General features: G+C 44.9%; 1 protein-coding gene and 1 pseudogene across 7 annotated transcripts in view; both read left to right on the top strand.

The window, feature by feature from the left end:
- The window catches only part of LOC129811720 (protein unc-79 homolog), a 51,019-nt gene that overhangs the window by 15,729 nt on the left and 16,712 nt on the right, over positions 1 to 18,578 (top strand). For all 7 annotated transcript variants that reach the window (XM_055863262.1, XM_055863261.1, XM_055863260.1 and 4 more), the window contains exons 10-23: positions 153 to 193; positions 1,104 to 1,132; positions 5,695 to 5,924; positions 6,097 to 6,268; positions 6,468 to 6,698; positions 6,946 to 7,136; positions 7,417 to 7,540; positions 8,062 to 8,205; positions 8,655 to 8,870; positions 9,138 to 9,365; positions 9,500 to 9,650; positions 9,961 to 10,040; positions 10,195 to 10,343; positions 10,582 to 10,739. In XM_055863262.1, coding sequence (XP_055719237.1) covers positions 153 to 193; positions 1,104 to 1,132; positions 5,695 to 5,924; positions 6,097 to 6,268; positions 6,468 to 6,698; positions 6,946 to 7,136; positions 7,417 to 7,540; positions 8,062 to 8,205; positions 8,655 to 8,870; positions 9,138 to 9,365; positions 9,500 to 9,650; positions 9,961 to 10,040; positions 10,195 to 10,343; positions 10,582 to 10,739 — 2,144 coding nt within the window. The remainder of the gene's footprint in view (positions 1 to 152; positions 194 to 1,103; positions 1,133 to 5,694; positions 5,925 to 6,096; positions 6,269 to 6,467; positions 6,699 to 6,945; positions 7,137 to 7,416; positions 7,541 to 8,061; positions 8,206 to 8,654; positions 8,871 to 9,137; positions 9,366 to 9,499; positions 9,651 to 9,960; positions 10,041 to 10,194; positions 10,344 to 10,581; positions 10,740 to 18,578) is intronic.
- Positions 745 to 801, top strand: LOC129812164 (U7 small nuclear RNA; annotated as a pseudogene).

Genomic DNA, 18,578 nt, shown 5'->3' with positions numbered 1-18,578 from the left:
ATCCTCACTAAAGACTCACAATATATCATGAAGCAGTAATGCGGACTAGTGTATATGTTTGTGTATCTGCTAGAATTGTATTTACATCTCTGAGGTAGTCTCAGCTAACTATAATTTGATTTATGATTTATATATTTGTGTGACCTTTACAGAGATCATGCAGAATGGCTTGTTGATGTGCTCTTGCCCCAAGGTGAGTGTTAGCAAATTAATCGCTCTCTCTCTCTCGCTCTCTCTCTCTCTCTCTCTCGCTCTCTCGCGCGCTCTCTCTCTCTTTCTCTCTCTCTAGAGTCAATCAAAGGGGAGTTGTAGTTATGACTGTAGGGAGGGAGGTGGAAGTTAGGCTGAGTGCCCACATGAAAGAAATTACAGTTTACAATAGAATACTACAGTAATTATTATAGAATTCTATAGTAAACTGTAGTATACTGTAGAATACTATACTACACGCTGTAGTATCCCTCAATCATGTGTAGTACTTACTATAGAATGTTGTAGTATACTGTAGAATACAATAGTAATAACTACAGTTTTATCCAAAAAATGACACTGTAGTAAATACTACAGTAATGTTAGCAAAAACACTATAGTTTTTTAACTATAGTAAATACTACAGTATTTAATTTCCATATACCCTGCCCAAACCTACCAAATACCCGCCAAATATAGACCAAATATTGTGTTCCCTACAGGTTACAGAAAAGAGCAGAAGCACTGAACTACCTGTTCAGAATGACTTACCTTCAGGTTATGTGCTCTTTTAGTATTTCTCCAGTAGGTTTTCTCAAAGACAAAGCCTCCGATTCCATGTCAAATATAATAAAACAAAAGCGCTATAGCAAATACTACAGTAAGGTCTGTAAAAACACTACAGTAAATACTACAGTATACTACAGTCCACAAAAACACTACAGTAAATACTACAGTATACTACAGTCCACAAAAAACACAAAGTAATTATAGTACAGTTTTCTTTTACTACAGTATTTATACTATAGTTAGTCCAGTATTTCTACCATGGTATAATACAGTATTTTTATGTGGGTGAACCCAATGTCTGTCTGTATGTTATGTTGAATATCTCTGTGGCCTCGTCTTTACAGCTGAGATATCTGCTATTTGTCAAAAGAAGGTAAGGCCTGAATGTTGGTGCATTCATATGTGTCTGTGTTTGCCTATGTTTGTATTTGTTTGTGCTCTCATCAGTTTATGCTGAATTCATAGTAGTATATTTGATGGCTAAAAATACATGGCTAAAAATTAGTACCCCTTTTATCTACATATTAGGCCAACAAGTGAAGTAGAGTTAAATAAAGGTGAAATAATAAAATAAAACAATTAAATGAAAGAGTGGTGGATTGGAATGGTTTGCTAGTTTGGATGGCTTTGCTTACCCAATCATGGACAGTGGCTGTGCCGCCCTTGCTATGTCATTGCTTGTTAATGTGTTGGTTAATGCATTATAACGATGTTCGTCTGAGGAAGAAGGAGAGGACCAAGGTGCAGCGTGGTACATGTTCATAATTTTTAATAACACTGAACACTAGAACAAAAAAATAACAAAACGGAACAAACAAAACAGTCCTGTCTGGTACAGACACAGAGACAGAAAACAACTACCCCCAAAACCAACATGGAAAATGGCAACCTAAATACGCTCCCCAATCAGAGACAACGAGAAACAGCTGTCTCTGATTGGGAACCAACTCAGGCCACCATAAACCTAAAAACCCCTAGACCATACAAAATCCGCATAGACAAACAAAAACCCTAGACAAGCCAAAACCCCTAGGGAGGGAGACCCTGGCGGCTCCGCACAGGAGGGAGACCCTGGCGGCTCCGGACAGGAGGGAGACCCTGGCGGCTCCGGACAGGAGGGAGACCCTGGCGGCTCCGGACAGGAGGCAGACCCTGGCGGCTCCGGACAGGAGGCAGACCCTGGCGGCTCCGGACAGGAGGCTGACCCTGGCGGCTCCGGACAGGAGGCTGACCCTGGCGGCTCCGGACAGGAGGCTGACCCTGGCGGCTCCGGACAGGAGGCAGACCCTGGCGGCTCCGGACAGGAGGTAGACCCTGGCGGCTCCGGACAGGAGGCAGACCCTGGCGGCTCCGGACAGGAGGCAGACCCTGGCGGCTCCGGACAGGAGGCAGACTCTGGCGGCTCCGGACAGGAGGCAGACTCTGGCGGCTCCGGACAGGAGAGCGTCTCTGGAGGCTCCGGGCTGGAGGCCGTCTCTGGAGGCTTCGTGCCATGTCTCACCCCTGGAGGCTTCTTGCCATGGATCATCACTGGAGGCTTCTTGCCATGGATCATCACTGGAGGCTTCTTGCCATGGATCATCACTGGAGGCTTCTTGCCATGGATCACCACTGGAGGCTTCGTGCCATGGATCACCACTGGAGGCTTCGTGCCATGGATCACCACTGGAGGCTTCGTGCCATGGATCACCACTGGAGGCTTCGTGCCATGGATTATCACAGGAGGCTTCGTGCCATGGATCACCACAGGAGGCTTCGTGCCATGGATCACCACTGGAGGCTTCGTGCCATGGATCACCACTGGAGGCTTCGTGCCATGGATCACCACTAGAGGCTTCGTGCCATGGATCACCACTAGAGGCTTCTTGCCATGGATCATCACTGGATGCTTCGTGCCATGGATCATCACTGGAGGCTCCTTGCCATGGATCATCACTGGAGTGGAGAGACACACAGGAGGCCTGGCTCTGGGAGAAGGCACAGGACTCACCAGGCTGGGGAGACATGCAGGAGGCCTCTTCCTTGGCCGAGGCTCCGGATACACTGGGCCGTGGAGGCGCACTGGCGGTCTCGAGTGCAGAGCTAGCACAACTCGTCCTGGTGTGGCTCCCCCCCCCCCCCAAAAAAACTATTCTGGGGCTGCCTCTCGTGCACGCCTCCTCGAGCCAACTCCTCCTAGCGCCGCCGCTCCGCCTTGGCTGCCTCCAGCTCCTCTTTAGGATGGTGATACTCTCCCGTCTGTGCCCAGGGTCCCTTGCCGACCAGGATTTCCTCCCATGTCCAGGAGTCCATTACACCACGCTGCTTGGTCCTTCGGTGGTGGGTAGTTCTGTAATGATGTTCGTCTGAGGAAGAAGGAGAGGACCAAGGTGCAGCGTGGTACGTGTTCATGATTTTTAATAACAAAAATTTTAAAATTTAAAAACGGAACAAACAAAACAGTCCTGTCTGGTACAGACACAGAGACAGAAAACAATTACAAACAAAACCAACATGGAAAATGGCAACCTAAATAGGCATCCCAACCAGAGACAACGAGAAACAGCTGTCTCTGATTGGGAATCAACTCAGGCCACCATAAACCTAAAAACAGCTCTCTGGTCTTGGCCATTGTGGAGAGGTTGGTGTCTGTTTGATTGAGTGTGTGGACAGGTGTCTTTTATACAGGTAACGAGTTCAAACAGGTGCAGTTAATACAGGTAATGAGTGGAGAACAGGAGGGCTTCTTAAAGAAAAACTAACAGGTCTGTGAGAGACGGAATTCTTACTGGTTGGTAGGTGATCAAATACTTGTCATGCAATAAAATGCAAATTAATTACTTAAAAATCATACAATGTGATTTTCTGGATTTTTGTTTTAGATTCCGTCTCTCACAGTTGAAGTGTACCTATGATAAAAATTACAGACCTCTACATGTTTTGTAAGTAGGAAAACCTGCAAAATCGGCAGTGTATCAAATACTTGTTCTCCCTACTGTATATATATCATGCCAACATCCATCCAGTCCATCCAGTGTTTATTTACCAATGACTAGTAAAAGTGCTTGATTTGATTTGAGTAGAGAGGTAACCACTTGTGCCATTCAAGTGCTGTAGAAAGATACACTATACTAGCCTGCTACAGGCTACAGGGACCTAAAGTGGAACACTCCCTTCATTACTTGTCCGATGGACGGCTCAGTCTTAACGGAACTGGCAGGGCATGATGTTTGTTCCGGAGCACAGTCCCAAGGGCATAAAAGTTCCCCCTTGTTTCCCACGGAGACTGACACACAATTCACAATTCTCAGGTAGTGTATCAAGCTGAGCAGCCGGCCTGTCCTCCATCCCAGTTCACCCAGCAGCAGTTTTAATCCTCACACAGCCTTTTCAATAGGCTTTGTCCCACCGCAGAAAGCTCTTTAAACTCTTACCTGGACCCACGCCAGCTCTCTCATTACCAGCATATTGTTGTTCTATCTGAGAGGTGTTTGCTAGTTACAGCTAGACTAGGGGTTGTCTTCACAGTGTTCTGTAGTTACAGTATTAAACACTCATATACTGTGTATAGTCCATTAACCAAGTTTTCAGCATAATGTAACAAGAAGTTATGGATTGCGTGCAGCTGTGGTTTTTCGTTGAAAGAATTGTCCGTTTTATGTTTTTGTGAAGAACAGAGAGGGGGAGGGAGGAAGAAAACAGAGAAGGGGAAGATCTGTTAATTTGATAGGTGGTAATGCATCTCTGTAATGGCCAAAGCTTTTAGTGGCTGATCAGATTAAGCCAGTCCACAATTGCCACCATTTGTTTTGGAGAAATGAGACACCATAGGGACATGTGCAGTACCTATCTAAGAATGTTGCTATCTGTCTCATGGCAGCGTACACATTAGTATACACACACAAATATACTCAAAAGTGAAAGAACACCACTCGTTCATTTAATTTGGGATGTCTAAACATCCGTGTATTTATTGAGGCATATGAGCATTTTATCTTGTTTCACTTAAAGGGAAATTTCACAATTGTTCAACTTCATATTCATCTCCAGCACCACCACAACATCAACATATGTGAAAATGGGGCGTTTCTATGTTTTGTAGTAAAACATATACACTGAGTATACAAAACATTCAGACCACCTGCTCTTTCCATGACAGACTGACCAGTTGAATTCAGGTGAAAGCTCTTATCCCTTATTGATGTCTCTTGTTAAATCCACTTCAATCAGTGTAGGGGAAGGGGAGGAGACAGGTTAAAGAAGGATTTTTAAGCCTTGAGACAATTTACATGGATTTTGTACATGTGCCATTCAGAGGGTGAATAGGCAAGACAAAAGATTGAAGTGCTGTTGATCTGGGCATGGTAGTAGGTGCCAGGTGCACCGGTTTGTGTCAGGAACTGCAACACTACTGGGTTTATCACACTCAACAGTTTCCCGTGTGTATCAAGAATGGTCCACTACCCAAAGGACATCCAGCCAACTTGACACAACTGTGGGAAGCATTGGAATCAACATGGGCCAGCATCCCTGTGGAACGCTTTCGACACCTTGTAGAGTCCATGCCACAATGCATTGAGGCTGTTCTGAGGGCAAAGGTGGTATATTCAGTGTAAGTGTTTCCAATGACATCATCAGTGTGCATTGTGGGATTTTAACCAATTTTGAGAAGGTATTTCCTACTAATTGCCTACTAATTGGTTGATGATGTCATTGGAAACACTTATCTTCCTCTATCTTTTTTACTACAAAACATAAAAACATGCAATTTTCTTATATGTTGATGTTGAGCTGGAGATGTTGAGAAGTTGAAAATGTTAGAAATTTCCCTTTAAATGATGCAACCAGTTTAGATTTCTGTAACCAAAATAATTAACATTTTTATATTTTTATAACATTTTTATATTAAAATGATACGAGGAGTTGTCCTCTCATTGTCCCCTCTCTGTCTTGTAGAACTGTAGTTCTCATGTCAGGAGGGCGGTTGTCACCTGCTTCTCAGCTGGCTGCTGTGGGCGCCATGGCAACCGGCCCGTCCGCTACTGCAAGCGTTGCCATGTCAACCACCACAGCAGCGAGACGGGGGCTGCGGCGGAGACCCATCTCTACCAAACCTCTCCCCCTCCCATCAACACCCGCGAGTGTGGGGCAGAGGAGTTGGTGTGCACTGTGGAGGCTGTTATCAGGTGAACATCACAGCATCACAGACAACACAGGAAAACAACCGTATGCTTCACAATTGCACTGAATTCAACCAGTTATCTATCTCTCTATCACTATCCATCTATCTATCTCCCTCTGTCTTTCTGTCTGTCTCATTATTGATTCCCCCTCTCTCCATCCATCTATCAACATCAGCCTACTGAAGGAGGCAGAGATCCATGCGGAGCTGCGTGAGTTTGAACTGAACAGGCGTCGTCAGATGGGCCTGTCTGCCTCCCACCACTCCCTTGACAACATCGACTTCGACAACAAAGAGGACGACCAGCACGACCAGAGGCTCCTCAGTCAGTTTGGCATCTGGTTCCTGGTGCGTGGCTCGCTGGTCTATCACTCACTATCGCAGTAGTAAGATTAGGATGTTGACACACCTGTCTGGGCTCTTATTACCAGCCCGGGCTGTACTCTCTTTATAGTGCAACATTATAATGCTTTAACCGTATCTCTCTCCAATCTTGGAAGCCCCTGACTGACCATGATACCCTGCATCCTTGCCCCCATCCCTGTAGGTGAGCCTGTGCACCCCCAGTGAGAACACGCCCACAGAGAGCCTGGCGCGGCTGGTGAGCATGGTGTTCCAGTGGTTCCACTCCACAGCCTACATGATGGACGATGAGGTGGGCTCCCTGGTGGAGAAGCTCAAGCCACAGTTTGTCACCAAGTGGCTGAAGACCGTGTGTGACGTGCGCTTCGACGTCATGGTGATGTGCCTGCTGCCCAAGCCTGTGGAGTTTGCCAGAGTGAGGAGGAGCGGGGGAGGGGTGGAGAGGGGGAGAGGTGTTGGAGGGTTAAGGTGGTTGAGCTTCAGGGGGTGTTCGTGAGGGGTTGTAGGGTGTAATGGTGGGTGTAGGGTAGTATGAGGTTAGGACTGTTTTTCTAGGGGCAATGCACACTGTAGGGACAACAAGTGATGGTTGTGTTTCTTGGTGAATACCCTCCATGGTTATACCTGACCTTGTGTAAGTGTCTATGCACCCATATCCCCAGGTGGGGGGTTACTGGGATAAGTCTTGCAACACGGTGACCCAGCTGAAAGAGGGTCTGAACAGGATCCTGAGCCTGATCCCATACAACGTGATCAGCCAGCCGCTGTGGGAGTGCTTCATGCCAGAGTGGCTGGAGGCCATCCGCACTGAGGTGCCTGACCAGCAGCTCAAGGAGTTCAGAGAGGTGCTCAGGTACTGTATACTGAACTTCCTCCAAGTCGCCCAGGTCACTGTACTACCTCCTCTATGTCAATGGGTTCCTATGGTTACTGTTGACGCAGAAATAATTTTCTCTCTTATGAGAAAATGTGAATGTTATGTGAAATGTAATGTGACTATGTGAAACACACAGTCATGGGTTGACAGTGAAAACAGACTTGTTTAGTTTCCATTGTTACACCTGAGAGAGACGCTATACTAAGCCTCAGCTCTAAAAGCATTTCCCCACCTCTCCCCTCTGTTCTCCCTGCAGCAAGATGTTTGACATTGAGCTGTGCCCTCTGCCCTTCTCCATGGAGGAGATGTTTGGGTTCATTAGCTGCAGGTTCTCAGGCTACCCAGCATCTGTGCAGGAGCAGGCTCTGCTCTGGCTGCATGTGAGTATAAGGCCTGTGGCGTTTTACGAGTGTCCATTTCATATTGAGTGGTTGATTTCATGTGTGAAATGAACAGGTTGTCATGATGTGTGAGTGCCTGGGCAGGGGCTTTACTGAATATCGAACTGGGTCACACGGCTAGCATGAGACCAGAGTTCTGAGAGGGAGAGAGGAGGGATTTTGCTTTTGATTCCATATGCACTCACAGCCTGCTGTCCTATTTGTACATGGATGGATTTTCACGTTTTCTGTCATGACTGTGATTACAGACACCAAAGTAATTCAATCTGACTATATAGGTCACACTCAAAGCAGCACTACAGGAGTATGTGTACTACATTCTAGTGTCTTGTCTTTTGCCTCTCTTAACATCTCTGTTGTTTGTTTGTGTGTTTCATATGTGCGTGTGTAAACCTGTTTTTGTCATTAATGTGTCTTGTGTGTGCGTATGAGTTTGGTCTGCATCTATGTGTTTGTGTATCTGTTGGTGTGTTTGTTTGTGTGTGTCTGGATGGACCCAGGTGTTGTCAGAGCTGGACATTGTGGTGCCTCTGCAGCTGTTGGTCGGGATGTTCTCTGATGGGGTCAACTCTGTGAAGGAACTGGCCAATCAGAGGAAGGCTCACATATCAAATCTAACTGGGGAAAATACTGAGGCTCGGAGGGTGAGATGTCATACTATGTCATCAACTCCCATGCAAAACAACCTCAATGCCACAGAAAAAGCTCTTATCGCTCATATATTTCCTTTCTATCAATGAACAGTAACAGTAGAACAAATGAGCTCAGGGCAGATACAGTTCACATCCACAATAGGAAAATTCTTGTTATCTAGCTACCCTCTATTGTCAACCATCCACGGCCCGTGCGTTGTCATGGTAACTGCTGAAGTCTAAATATAGTCCTGTTTAAGGGGCTTAATTGAGTTTTGCCACCGTTCAGATTTATCATTGAAAGGTAAAGCCTTCGGCTCATCTATGCACAGGATATTTGTAGTATATTTCTACACCTGAATACACCTTGATAAGTTGGAGGGTAATTCTAAGGATAGTACAAATATGAAACAATGACACGTGTGTGTATGTGTGGGTGGGTGCGTGCGTGATGTCCCTAGGAAAGTGTGGTTTCAGATCCAGGCCGTCTTGGGCAGCACAACACCCTGAGTCCGTTCCCCAGTCCGTTCCGGAGCCCATTCCGGAGCCCCCTGCACTGCAGTCCCTTTAAGAACCTAGGCCATGCTACAGGACACTGTGCCCTGGACCTGGACTGTGACGATGATGATATGAACCTGAGCTGCTTCATCCTCATGTTTGACCTCATCCTCAAACAGGTGGCCATGTCTTTGAGCATGAATGTGCATTTTGTTTGTGTGGTGAATGGGTGTGTTCGTTTGTTTGTGAGCAAGGAAGTGTTCGCTGTATATTAATGTATTATTTTGAAGCTCGGCAGGCACATTCCAGACATGGGTTCAGTTATACAGTACTGTTTGTTGCATTTTACAATGCCTCGTTGAATACGTCACAGCCACCAAGTTGAATTCCGTCCCACTTTCTATTGGGTTCTCCTGTTCAACCTGTTGTGTTGGTTCCTTGTCAAGATGGAGCTCCAGGATGACGGTGTGATGCTGGTTCTGGAAAGCAGCCTGGGGAAAGACATCGTGGGCATCATCAACAATGTCTTCCAGGCCCCGTGGGGTGGCTCCCACACCTGTCAGAAGGATGAGAAGGCCCTGGAGTGTAGCCTGTGCCAGTCTAGCATCTTATGCTACCAGCTGGGCTGTGAGCTCCTGGAGAGACTCACCCCCAGGGAGGAGATACATCTGGTGGTGAGACACACATGCACACACACTCCTGTAAAAACAACATGAAGGATGTCCTGAAGTGTTCCAATTGTTTTTCAGTGGTTGGTAATTCTTACTGCATTTGGTTGTCAATAGACATGATTGTGTCTTCCCTATAGGAGCCAACAGATGGCATGGAGGACACATTGCTGTTGCCTCAAGTGTTTGGACCTGAAAAAGGGACAAAGGGAGGGACAGAGGAAGGGGACCACCCTACCAGCACACACACTGACAACCCTACCAATCAAAGTGACTCTCCTGACAACCCATGTATGTATCCATGGTGACCTCAGGCTTGGGTTGGAAGGGTTTTAAAATGAGTACAGAATGTCTCAATGCATTGATATAGATCTGATGAAACATAAGCAGAACAATGCTCAGTTGTGTCGGTGTAAACACCTCATTATAAAAATGTAATCCCAAATGTATCGTTTGACCTGAAGCCAACGAATGTGAAAAATATGAAAAGAACACTTCTCTGTAACAGTTCAGAGGCAGTGTGCAACATGAAAAGGAAACACTGCATAGTTTCTCCTTTGCAAGGTATTTCTATTTTATATCAAAGCTTTCTGTCCTACAGCAATGAAGAATAATCCTGACAAGAAGTTTTCCTACCAGCAGCTCCCTGTATCTCTCAAGCTAATATACACCATTCTGCAGGTACCTGCTAGTCCACCTGTATCTAGTGTTAAAGCATCTTGTAATGTACAGATACAAACTGTCTAAATAATAGATGCGTAATCAAAGAAAATAATCCCCTCATTAGAAAAGATTGAGTGAGGAAATGAATTCTACCTTCTGTTCATCAATGTAGGAAATGTCCAAGTTTGAGGAGCCTAATATCCTGTTCAACATGCTGAACTGTCTGAAGATCCTGTGTCTCCACGGAGAGTGTCTGTACCTGGCCCGTAAGGACCACCCCCAGTTCCTGGCCTACATCCAGGAAAAGATGCTTATTCCCAGGTCATCACAGTCACCATCACCGCATGGGGCCCCTCCTGCAGTTTCACACATAGCTTGTTGGTTTTCTACAGATATCTTTGCGAGTACTTTCTTTAAACATGACTTGAGCCATGAGATATAGCTACATGTAGCAACTGAAATTGTCGATCATCATCTTAATGAAAGTTGTACTGGATTGTAAAACATGTGAAGAGCAGCAAGGTATGTGTGTGTCTAATGTGATACCTGTATGTTCTAGACTGTGGACCATGCTGAAGTCCGAGTTCTGCCAGCTGGCCTCCCTGGCCGTGCCCCAGCTCCTGCATGCCCTCTCCCTCTCCCATGGAGCAGACATCTTCTGGAACCTGGTGGACAGCAATTTCAACAGCAAGGACTGGAAGATACGCTTTGAAGCAGGTGAATGATATAGGAGGCTTCACTGTACGTGTGTGTGTCTGTGTGTGTGTTTACGTACAGTACCAGTCAAAAGTTTGGACACACCTGCTCATTGTCACGATCGTTTGTAGAATTAAAGAACTAAGGCGTAGCGTACGTAGAGTTCCACATGTTTATTCAGATGAAACTCACAAAAAACAATAAACAGCAAACGAAACGTGCAGCAAATGCAGTGCTCACAGGCAACTGAAGCTCTGGACTGGGGAGGCGCACTGGAGGCCTGATGCGTGGGGCCGGCACAGGTGGCACCGGGACTGGTGACACGCACTTCAGGGCGAGTGCGGGGAGCAGGCACAGGACGTATCGGACTGGGGAGGCGCACTGGAGGCCAGATGCGTGAAACTGGTGCAGATGACACCGGACTGGTGTCACGCTCCTCAGCACTCTCTGCAGCACTCTCTTCGCCACCCCCTCTCTCCGGAATCTTTCGTCGAGTTGCTCCTTCAACTCCCTGATGGTCTCTGGCTCATTCCTCGGCTCCGCCGACCACCCCGTGTGCCCCCACCCCCCCAAAAAAACGAATTCAGGCTGTGTTTTGGGCTTATTCTGTGGCCGCGAACCCCTGCGTTGTTGCTTTCTTCCCTTCTCTCCTTGCGTCTCCCACCAGGGAAGGCGATCCTGTCCTGCCAGGATCTCCTCCCAAGTCCAGGATCCCTTCCCATCCAAAATCTCCTCCCAAGTCCATGATACTTTCTCCACCTGGGCATGCTGCTTGGTCCTGTTGTGGTGGGATCTTCTGTCACGATCGTTTGTAGAATTAACAGACCAAGGCGTAGCGTACGTAGAGTTCCACATGTTTATTCAGATGAAACTCACAAAAAACAATAAAGAGCAAATGAAACGTGCAGCAAATGCAGTGCTCACAGGCAACCAAACAAAAATAAGATCCCACAAAAATCAATCAATCAATCAATCAATCAATTTTATTTTATATAGCCCTTCGTACATCAGATAATATCTCGAAGTGCTGTACAGAAACCCAGCCTAAAACCCCAAACAGCTAGAATGCAGGTGTAGAAGCACGGTGGCTAGGAAAAACTCCCTAGAAAGGCCAAAACCTAGGAAGAAACCTAGAGAGGAACCAGGCTATGAGGGGTGGCCAGTCCTCTTCTGGCTGTGCCGGCTGGAGATTATAACAGAACTATGCCAAGATGTTCAAAAATGTTCATAAGTGACAAGCATGGTCAAATAATAATCATGAATAATTTTCAGTTGGCTTTTCATAGCTGATCATTAAGAGTTGAAAAACAACAGGTCTGGGACAGGTGGCGGTTCCATAACCGCAGGCAGAACAGCTGAAACTGGAATAGCAGCAAGGCCAGGCGGACTGGGGACAGCAAGGAGTCACCACGGGCGGCAGTCCCGATGCATGGTCCTAGGGCCCAGGTCCTCCGAGAGAAAGAAAGAGAGAAGGAGAAAATTAGAGAGAGCCAAGATTTTCAAAATGTTCATAAATGACAAGCATGGTCAAATAATAATCAGGAATAAATCTCAGTTGGCTTTTCATAGCCGATCATTAAGAGTTGAAAACAGCAGGTCTGGGACAGGTAGGGGTTCCATAACCGCAGGCAGAAGAGTTGAAACTGGAATAGCAGCAAGGCCAGGCGGACTGGGGGCAGCAAGGAGTCACCACGGCCGGTAGTCCCGACGTATGGTCCTAGGGCTCAGGTCCTCCGAGAGAAGGAGAAAATTAGAGAGAGCCAAGATTTTCAAAATGTTCATAAATGACAAGCATGGTCAAATAATAATCAGGAATAAATCTCAGTTGGCTTTTCATAGCCGATCATTAAGAGTTGAAAACAGCAGGTCTGGGACAGGTAGGGGTTTCGTAACCGCAGGCAGAAACAGTTGAAACTGGAATAACAGCAAGGCCGGGCGGACTGGGGACAGCAAGGTGTCAGCATGCCCGGTAGTCCTGACGTATGGTCCTAGGGCTCAGGTTCTCAGAGAGAAAGAGAGAACGAGAGAATTAGAGAGAGCATACTTAAATTCACACAGGACACTGGATAAGACAGGAGAAGTATTCCAGGTATAACCAACTGACCCTAGCCCCCCGACACATAAACTACTGCAGCATAAATACTGGAGGCTGAGACAGGAGCGGTCAGGAGACACTGTGGCCCCATCCGAAGAAACCCCCGGACAGGGCCAAACAGGAAGGATATAACCCCACCCACTCTGCCAAAGCACAGCCCCCACACCACTAGAGGGATATCCTCAACCACCAACTTACAATCCTGAGACAAGGCCGAGTATAGCCCACAAAGGTCTCCATCACAGCACAACCAAGGGGGGGCGCCAACCCAGACAGGAAGTTCACGTCAGTAACTCAACCCACTCAAGTGACGCACCCCTCCTAGGGACGGCATGAAAGAGCACCAGCAAGCCAGTGACTCAGCCCCAGTAACAGGGTTAGAGGCAGAGAATCCCAGTGGAGAGAGGGGAACCGGCCCTGGAGAGACAGCAAGGGCGGTTCGTTGCTCCAGAGCCTTTCCGTTCACCTTCACACTCCTGGGCCAGACTACACTCAATCATATGACCTACTGAAGAGATAAGTCTTCAGTAAAGACTTAAAGGTTGAGACTGAGTCTGCGTCTCTCACATGGGTAGGCAGACTGTTCCATAAAAATGGAGATCTATAGGAGAAAGCCCTGCCTCCAGCTGTTTGCTTAGAAATTTTAGGGACAATTAGGAGGCCTGCGTCTTGTGACCGTAGCGTACGTGTAGGTATGTACGGCAGGACCAACTCGGAAAGATAGGTAGGAGCAAGCCCATGTAACGCTTTAAAGGTTAACAGTAAAACCTTGAAATCAGCCCTTGCCTTAACGGGAAGCCAGTGTAGGGAGGCTAGCACTGGAGTAATATGATCAAATTTCTTGGTTCTAGTCAGGATTCTAGCAGCCGTATTTAGCACTAACTGAAGTTTATTTAGTGCTTTATCCGGGTAGCCGGAAAGTAGAGCATTGCAGTAGTCTAACCTAGAAGTAACAAATGCATGGATTAATTTTTCTGCATCATTTTTGGACAGAAAATTTCTGATTTTTGCAATGTTACGTAGATGGAAAAAAGCTGTCCTTGAAACAGTCTTGATATGTTCGTCAAAAGAGAGATCAGGGTCAAGAGTAACGCCGAGGTTCTTCACAGTTTTATTTGAGACGACTTTACAACCATCAAGATGAATTGTCAGATTTAACAGAAGATCTCTTTGTTTCTTGGGACCTAGAACAAGCATCTCTGTTTTGTCCGAGTTTAAAAGTAGAAAGTTTTCAGCCATCCACTTCCTTATGTCTGAAACACAGGCTTCTAGCGAGGGCAATTTTGGGGCTTCACCATGTTTCATTGAAATGTACAGCTGTGTGTCATCCGCATAGCAGTGAAAGTTAACATTATGTTTTCGAATAACATCCCCAAGAGGTAAAATATATAGTGAAAACAATAGTGGTCCTAAAACGGAACCTTGAGGAACACCGAAATGTACAGTTGATTTGTCAGAGGACAGACCATTCACAGAGACAAACTGATATCTTTCCGACAGGTAAGATCTAAACCAGGCCAGAACTTGTCCGTGTAGACCAATTTGGGTTTCCAGTCTCTCCAAAAGAATGTGGTGATCGATGGTGTCAAAGGCAGCACTAAGGTCTAGTAGCACGAGGACAGATGCAGAGCCTCGGTCTGACGCCATTAAAAGGTCATTTACCACCTTCACAAGTGCAGTCTCAGTGCTATGATGGGGTCTAAAACCAGACTGAAGCATTTCGTATACATTGTTTGTCTTCAGAAAGGCAGTGAGTTGCTGCGCAACAGCTTTTTCTAAAATTTTTGAGAGGAATGGAAGATTCGATATAGGCCGATAGTTTTTTATATTTTCCGGGTCAAGGTTTGGCTTTTTCAAGAGAGGCTTTATCACTGCCACTTTTAGTGAGTTTGGTACACATCCGGTGGATAGAGAGCTGTTTATTATGTTCAACATAGGAGGGCCAAGCACAGGAAGCAGCTCCTTCAGCAGTTTAGTAGGAATAGGATCCAGTATGCAGCTTGAAGGTTTAGAGGCCATGATTATTTTCATCATTGTGTCAAGAGATATAGTACTAAAACACTTAAGTGTCTCTCCCGATCCCAGGCCCTCGCAGAGCTGTGCAGATCCAGGGGAAATGGCTGCCTAAATATGATTCCCAATCAGAGACAACGACAAACAGCTGCCTCTGATTGGGAACCATACCAGGCCAACATAGAAATACTTAACCTAGATAGGAACACCCCCCCCTAGTCACACCCCGACCTAACCAAAGGAGAGAATAACAAGGCTCTCTATGGCAGGGCGTGACACTCATTCAAGGGTTTTTCTTTATTTTTACTATTTTCTACATTGTAGAATAATAGTGAAGGCATCAAAACTATGAAATAACACATATGGAATCATGTAGTAACCAAAAAAGTGTTAAACAAATCAAAATATGTTTGAGATTTGAGATTCTTCAAAGTAGCCACCCTTTGCCTTGATGACAGCTTTGCACACTCTTGGCATTCTCTCAACCAGCTTCATGAGGTAGTCACCTGGAATACATTTCAATTAACAGGTGTGCCTTAAGTTAATTTGTGGAATTTCTTTCCTTCTTAATGCATTTGAGCCAATCAGTTCTGTTGTGACAAGGTATGGGTGGTATACAGAAGATAGCCCTGTTTGGTAAAAGACCAAGTCCATATTATGGCAAGAACAGATCAAATAAGCAAAGAGAAACAACAGGCCATCATTACTTGAAGACGTGAAGGTCAGTCAATCCAGAAAATGTCAAGAACTTTGAAATTTTCTTCAAGTACAGTCGCAAAAACCATCAAGAGCTATGATGAAGCTGGCTCTCATGGGGACTGCCACAGGAAAGAAAGAAAAAGAGTTACCTCTGCTGCAGATCATACGTTCATTAGAGTGAACTGCACCTCAGATTGCAGCCTAAATAAATGCTTCACAGAGTTCAAGTAACAGACACATCTCAAAATCAACTGTTCAGAAGAGACTGCGTGAATCAGGCCTTCATGTTCGAATTGCTGCAAAGAAACCACTACTAAAGGACACCAATAAGAAGAAGAGATTTGCTTGGGCCAAGAAACACAAGCAATGGACATTAGACTGGTGGAAATCTGTCCTTTGGTCTGATGAGAATTTTGGTTCCAACCGCCGTGTCTTTGTGAGACGCAGAGTAGGTGAATGGATGATCTCCGCATGTGTGGTTACCAACATGAAGCATGGAGGAGGAGCTGTGATTGTGTGGGGGGTGCTTTGCTGGTGACACTGTCCATGATGTATTTAGAATTCAATGCACACTTAACCAGCATTGTTACCACAGCATTCTACAGCGATATGCCAACCCATCTGGTTGTGCTTAGTTGGACTATCATTTGTTTTCAACAGGACAATGACCCAAAATACACATCCAGGCTGTGTAAGGGCTATTTGACCAAGAAGGAGAGTGATGGAGTTCTGCATCAGATGACCTGGCCTTCACAATCACCCAACCTCAACCCAAATGAGGGTTTAGGATGAGTTGGACCACAGAGTGAAGGAAAAGCAGCCAACAAGTGCTCAGCATATGTGGGAACTGCTTCAAGACTGTTATGTTTCGCTGGTTGAGAGAATGCCAAGAGTTTGCAAGGCAAAGAAATATTTTGTTTCACACTTTTTTGGTTACTACATGATTCCATATGTGTTATTTCATAGTTTTGATGTCTTCACTATTATTCTACAATGTAGAAAATAGTAAAAATAAAGAAACTCTTGAATGAGTAGGTGTGTCCAAACTTTTGACTGGTACTGTATATATTTTAAGTTAGATCCAAATTTTTTGTTGTGGCATTGTCACAGAGCACCGCAGAGCACCAATTAGTATATAATATAATAATATCAGAATGCTATATTCACATTTATTTAATATAACATACTCTGACCATAAACATCATATCCAAAGTAGATATTGATTACATAAGCAAAGCAACATTGAAAAATAACAAGAACAATTGCTAAGGGAAATGATGTGTCATGACTACAGATCATGTACACACATGAGCCAGAGGATAATGATGATCATGAATTCTAATGATCTAATTATGGCCCCATATTATCTGTACCGAAACGTATGGTAATTTACTTTTCTGTGTAAATCAACAAAGAAAAGACACCAGTTGGGTGCCAAAGCAGTACTATGACCCACATCATAGATTATCCATTATATTGACCAGGTACTCTAGTGGCCACTCTAACAACGAAAAGAAATGTCATAAAAAATGGAATGGCAGTCAGGAGGCAAGATCAGGTGGGACCATTCTAGTCAATTCGATGGCAGATACGCGTGTGAACAACAGGCACATGGTTTCCACTAGTTACCACAGCCACTATGGCAAAATTGGCTATGTCGTAAGATTTCATGAAAACAAGCATTTGCTTTTTGTTCCTAATTTAGGGTTAGACATAAGGTTGGCAGTGTGGTTGAGGTTGGGTTTAAAAACCCCTTTTAAGAAGAGAAATTGTAGAAATAGGTGGGGTTTATGACTTTGTGACTGGGGTATCTAGTGGCAACCAGGCACAAAGCCGATATAAAGTATTTTTTTCTCCCAGTTGCCGGGATATCCCGTGTCCTATCTGTCCTACACTTGTAACAACCTAATCATTATGAAGCTTCTATTCCATAAAATAAGCCACACGTAGCAAATAAGCCATTACATTTTTGGGGAAACTAATTTCCAGTGTGTGGGCATATAACACAAACATATAGTAACCCAAAGGTCACGCATTTGAATCTCATCACGGACAACTTTAGCAAATTAGCAACTTTGCAACTATTTACTACTTTTTAGTTGCTTTGCAACCACTTAGCATGTTAGCTAACCCTTCTCCTAACCCTAACCGTAACCCCAACCTTAACCCTTTAATCTAACTCCTAACCTTAACCCTAACCTTATCTCCTAACTCTAATCCCAAGCCTAGCTAACGTTAGCCACAACAAATTGGAATTTGTAACATACTGTATCATGTGTTTTGCAAATTTGTAAATATCATACAAATTGTAATTTGTGACATATCATACAAAATGTATAATGGACATCAATAACTGAATTACATCCTTAACTGAAATGTCCCAGATATATATTTACTATGATATACACCTTAGCGAAATACATTTAAACTCAGTTTTTCACAATTCCTGACATTGAATCCTAGTAAAAAATCTCTGTTTTAGGTCAGTTAGGATCACCACTTTATTTTAAGAATGTGAAACGTCAGAATAATAGTAGAGAGAATGATTTATTTCAGCTTTTATTTCTTTCATCACATTCCCAGTGGGTCAGAAGTTTACATACACTCAATTAGTATTTGGTAGCATTGCCTTTAAATTGTTTAACTTGGGTCAAACGTTTAGGGTAGCCTTCCACAAGCTTCCCACAATAAATTGGGTGAATTTTGGCCCATTCCTCCTGACAGAGCTGGTGTAACTGAGTCAGGTTTGTAGGCCTCCTTGCTAGCACATTATTTCAGTTCTGCCCACACATTCTCTATAGGATTGAGGTCAGGGCTTTGTGATGGCCACTCCAATACCTTGACTTTGTTGTCCTTAAACCATTTTGCCACAACTTTGAAAGTATGCTTGGGGTCAATGTCCATTTGGAAGACCCATTTGCGACCAAGCTTTAACTTCCTGACTGATGTCTTGAGATGTTGCTTCAATATATCCACATCATTTTCCATCCTCATGATGCCATCTATTTTGTGAAATGCGCCAGTTCCTCCTGCAGCAAAGCACCCCCACAACA

This window comes from Salvelinus fontinalis, chromosome 15 (genome assembly GCF_029448725.1).
Source record: "Salvelinus fontinalis isolate EN_2023a chromosome 15, ASM2944872v1, whole genome shotgun sequence".
In the NCBI taxonomy this organism is placed as follows: Eukaryota; Metazoa; Chordata; class Actinopteri; order Salmoniformes; family Salmonidae; genus Salvelinus; species Salvelinus fontinalis.
This window is presented reverse-complemented; position numbering and strand designations above follow the sequence as displayed.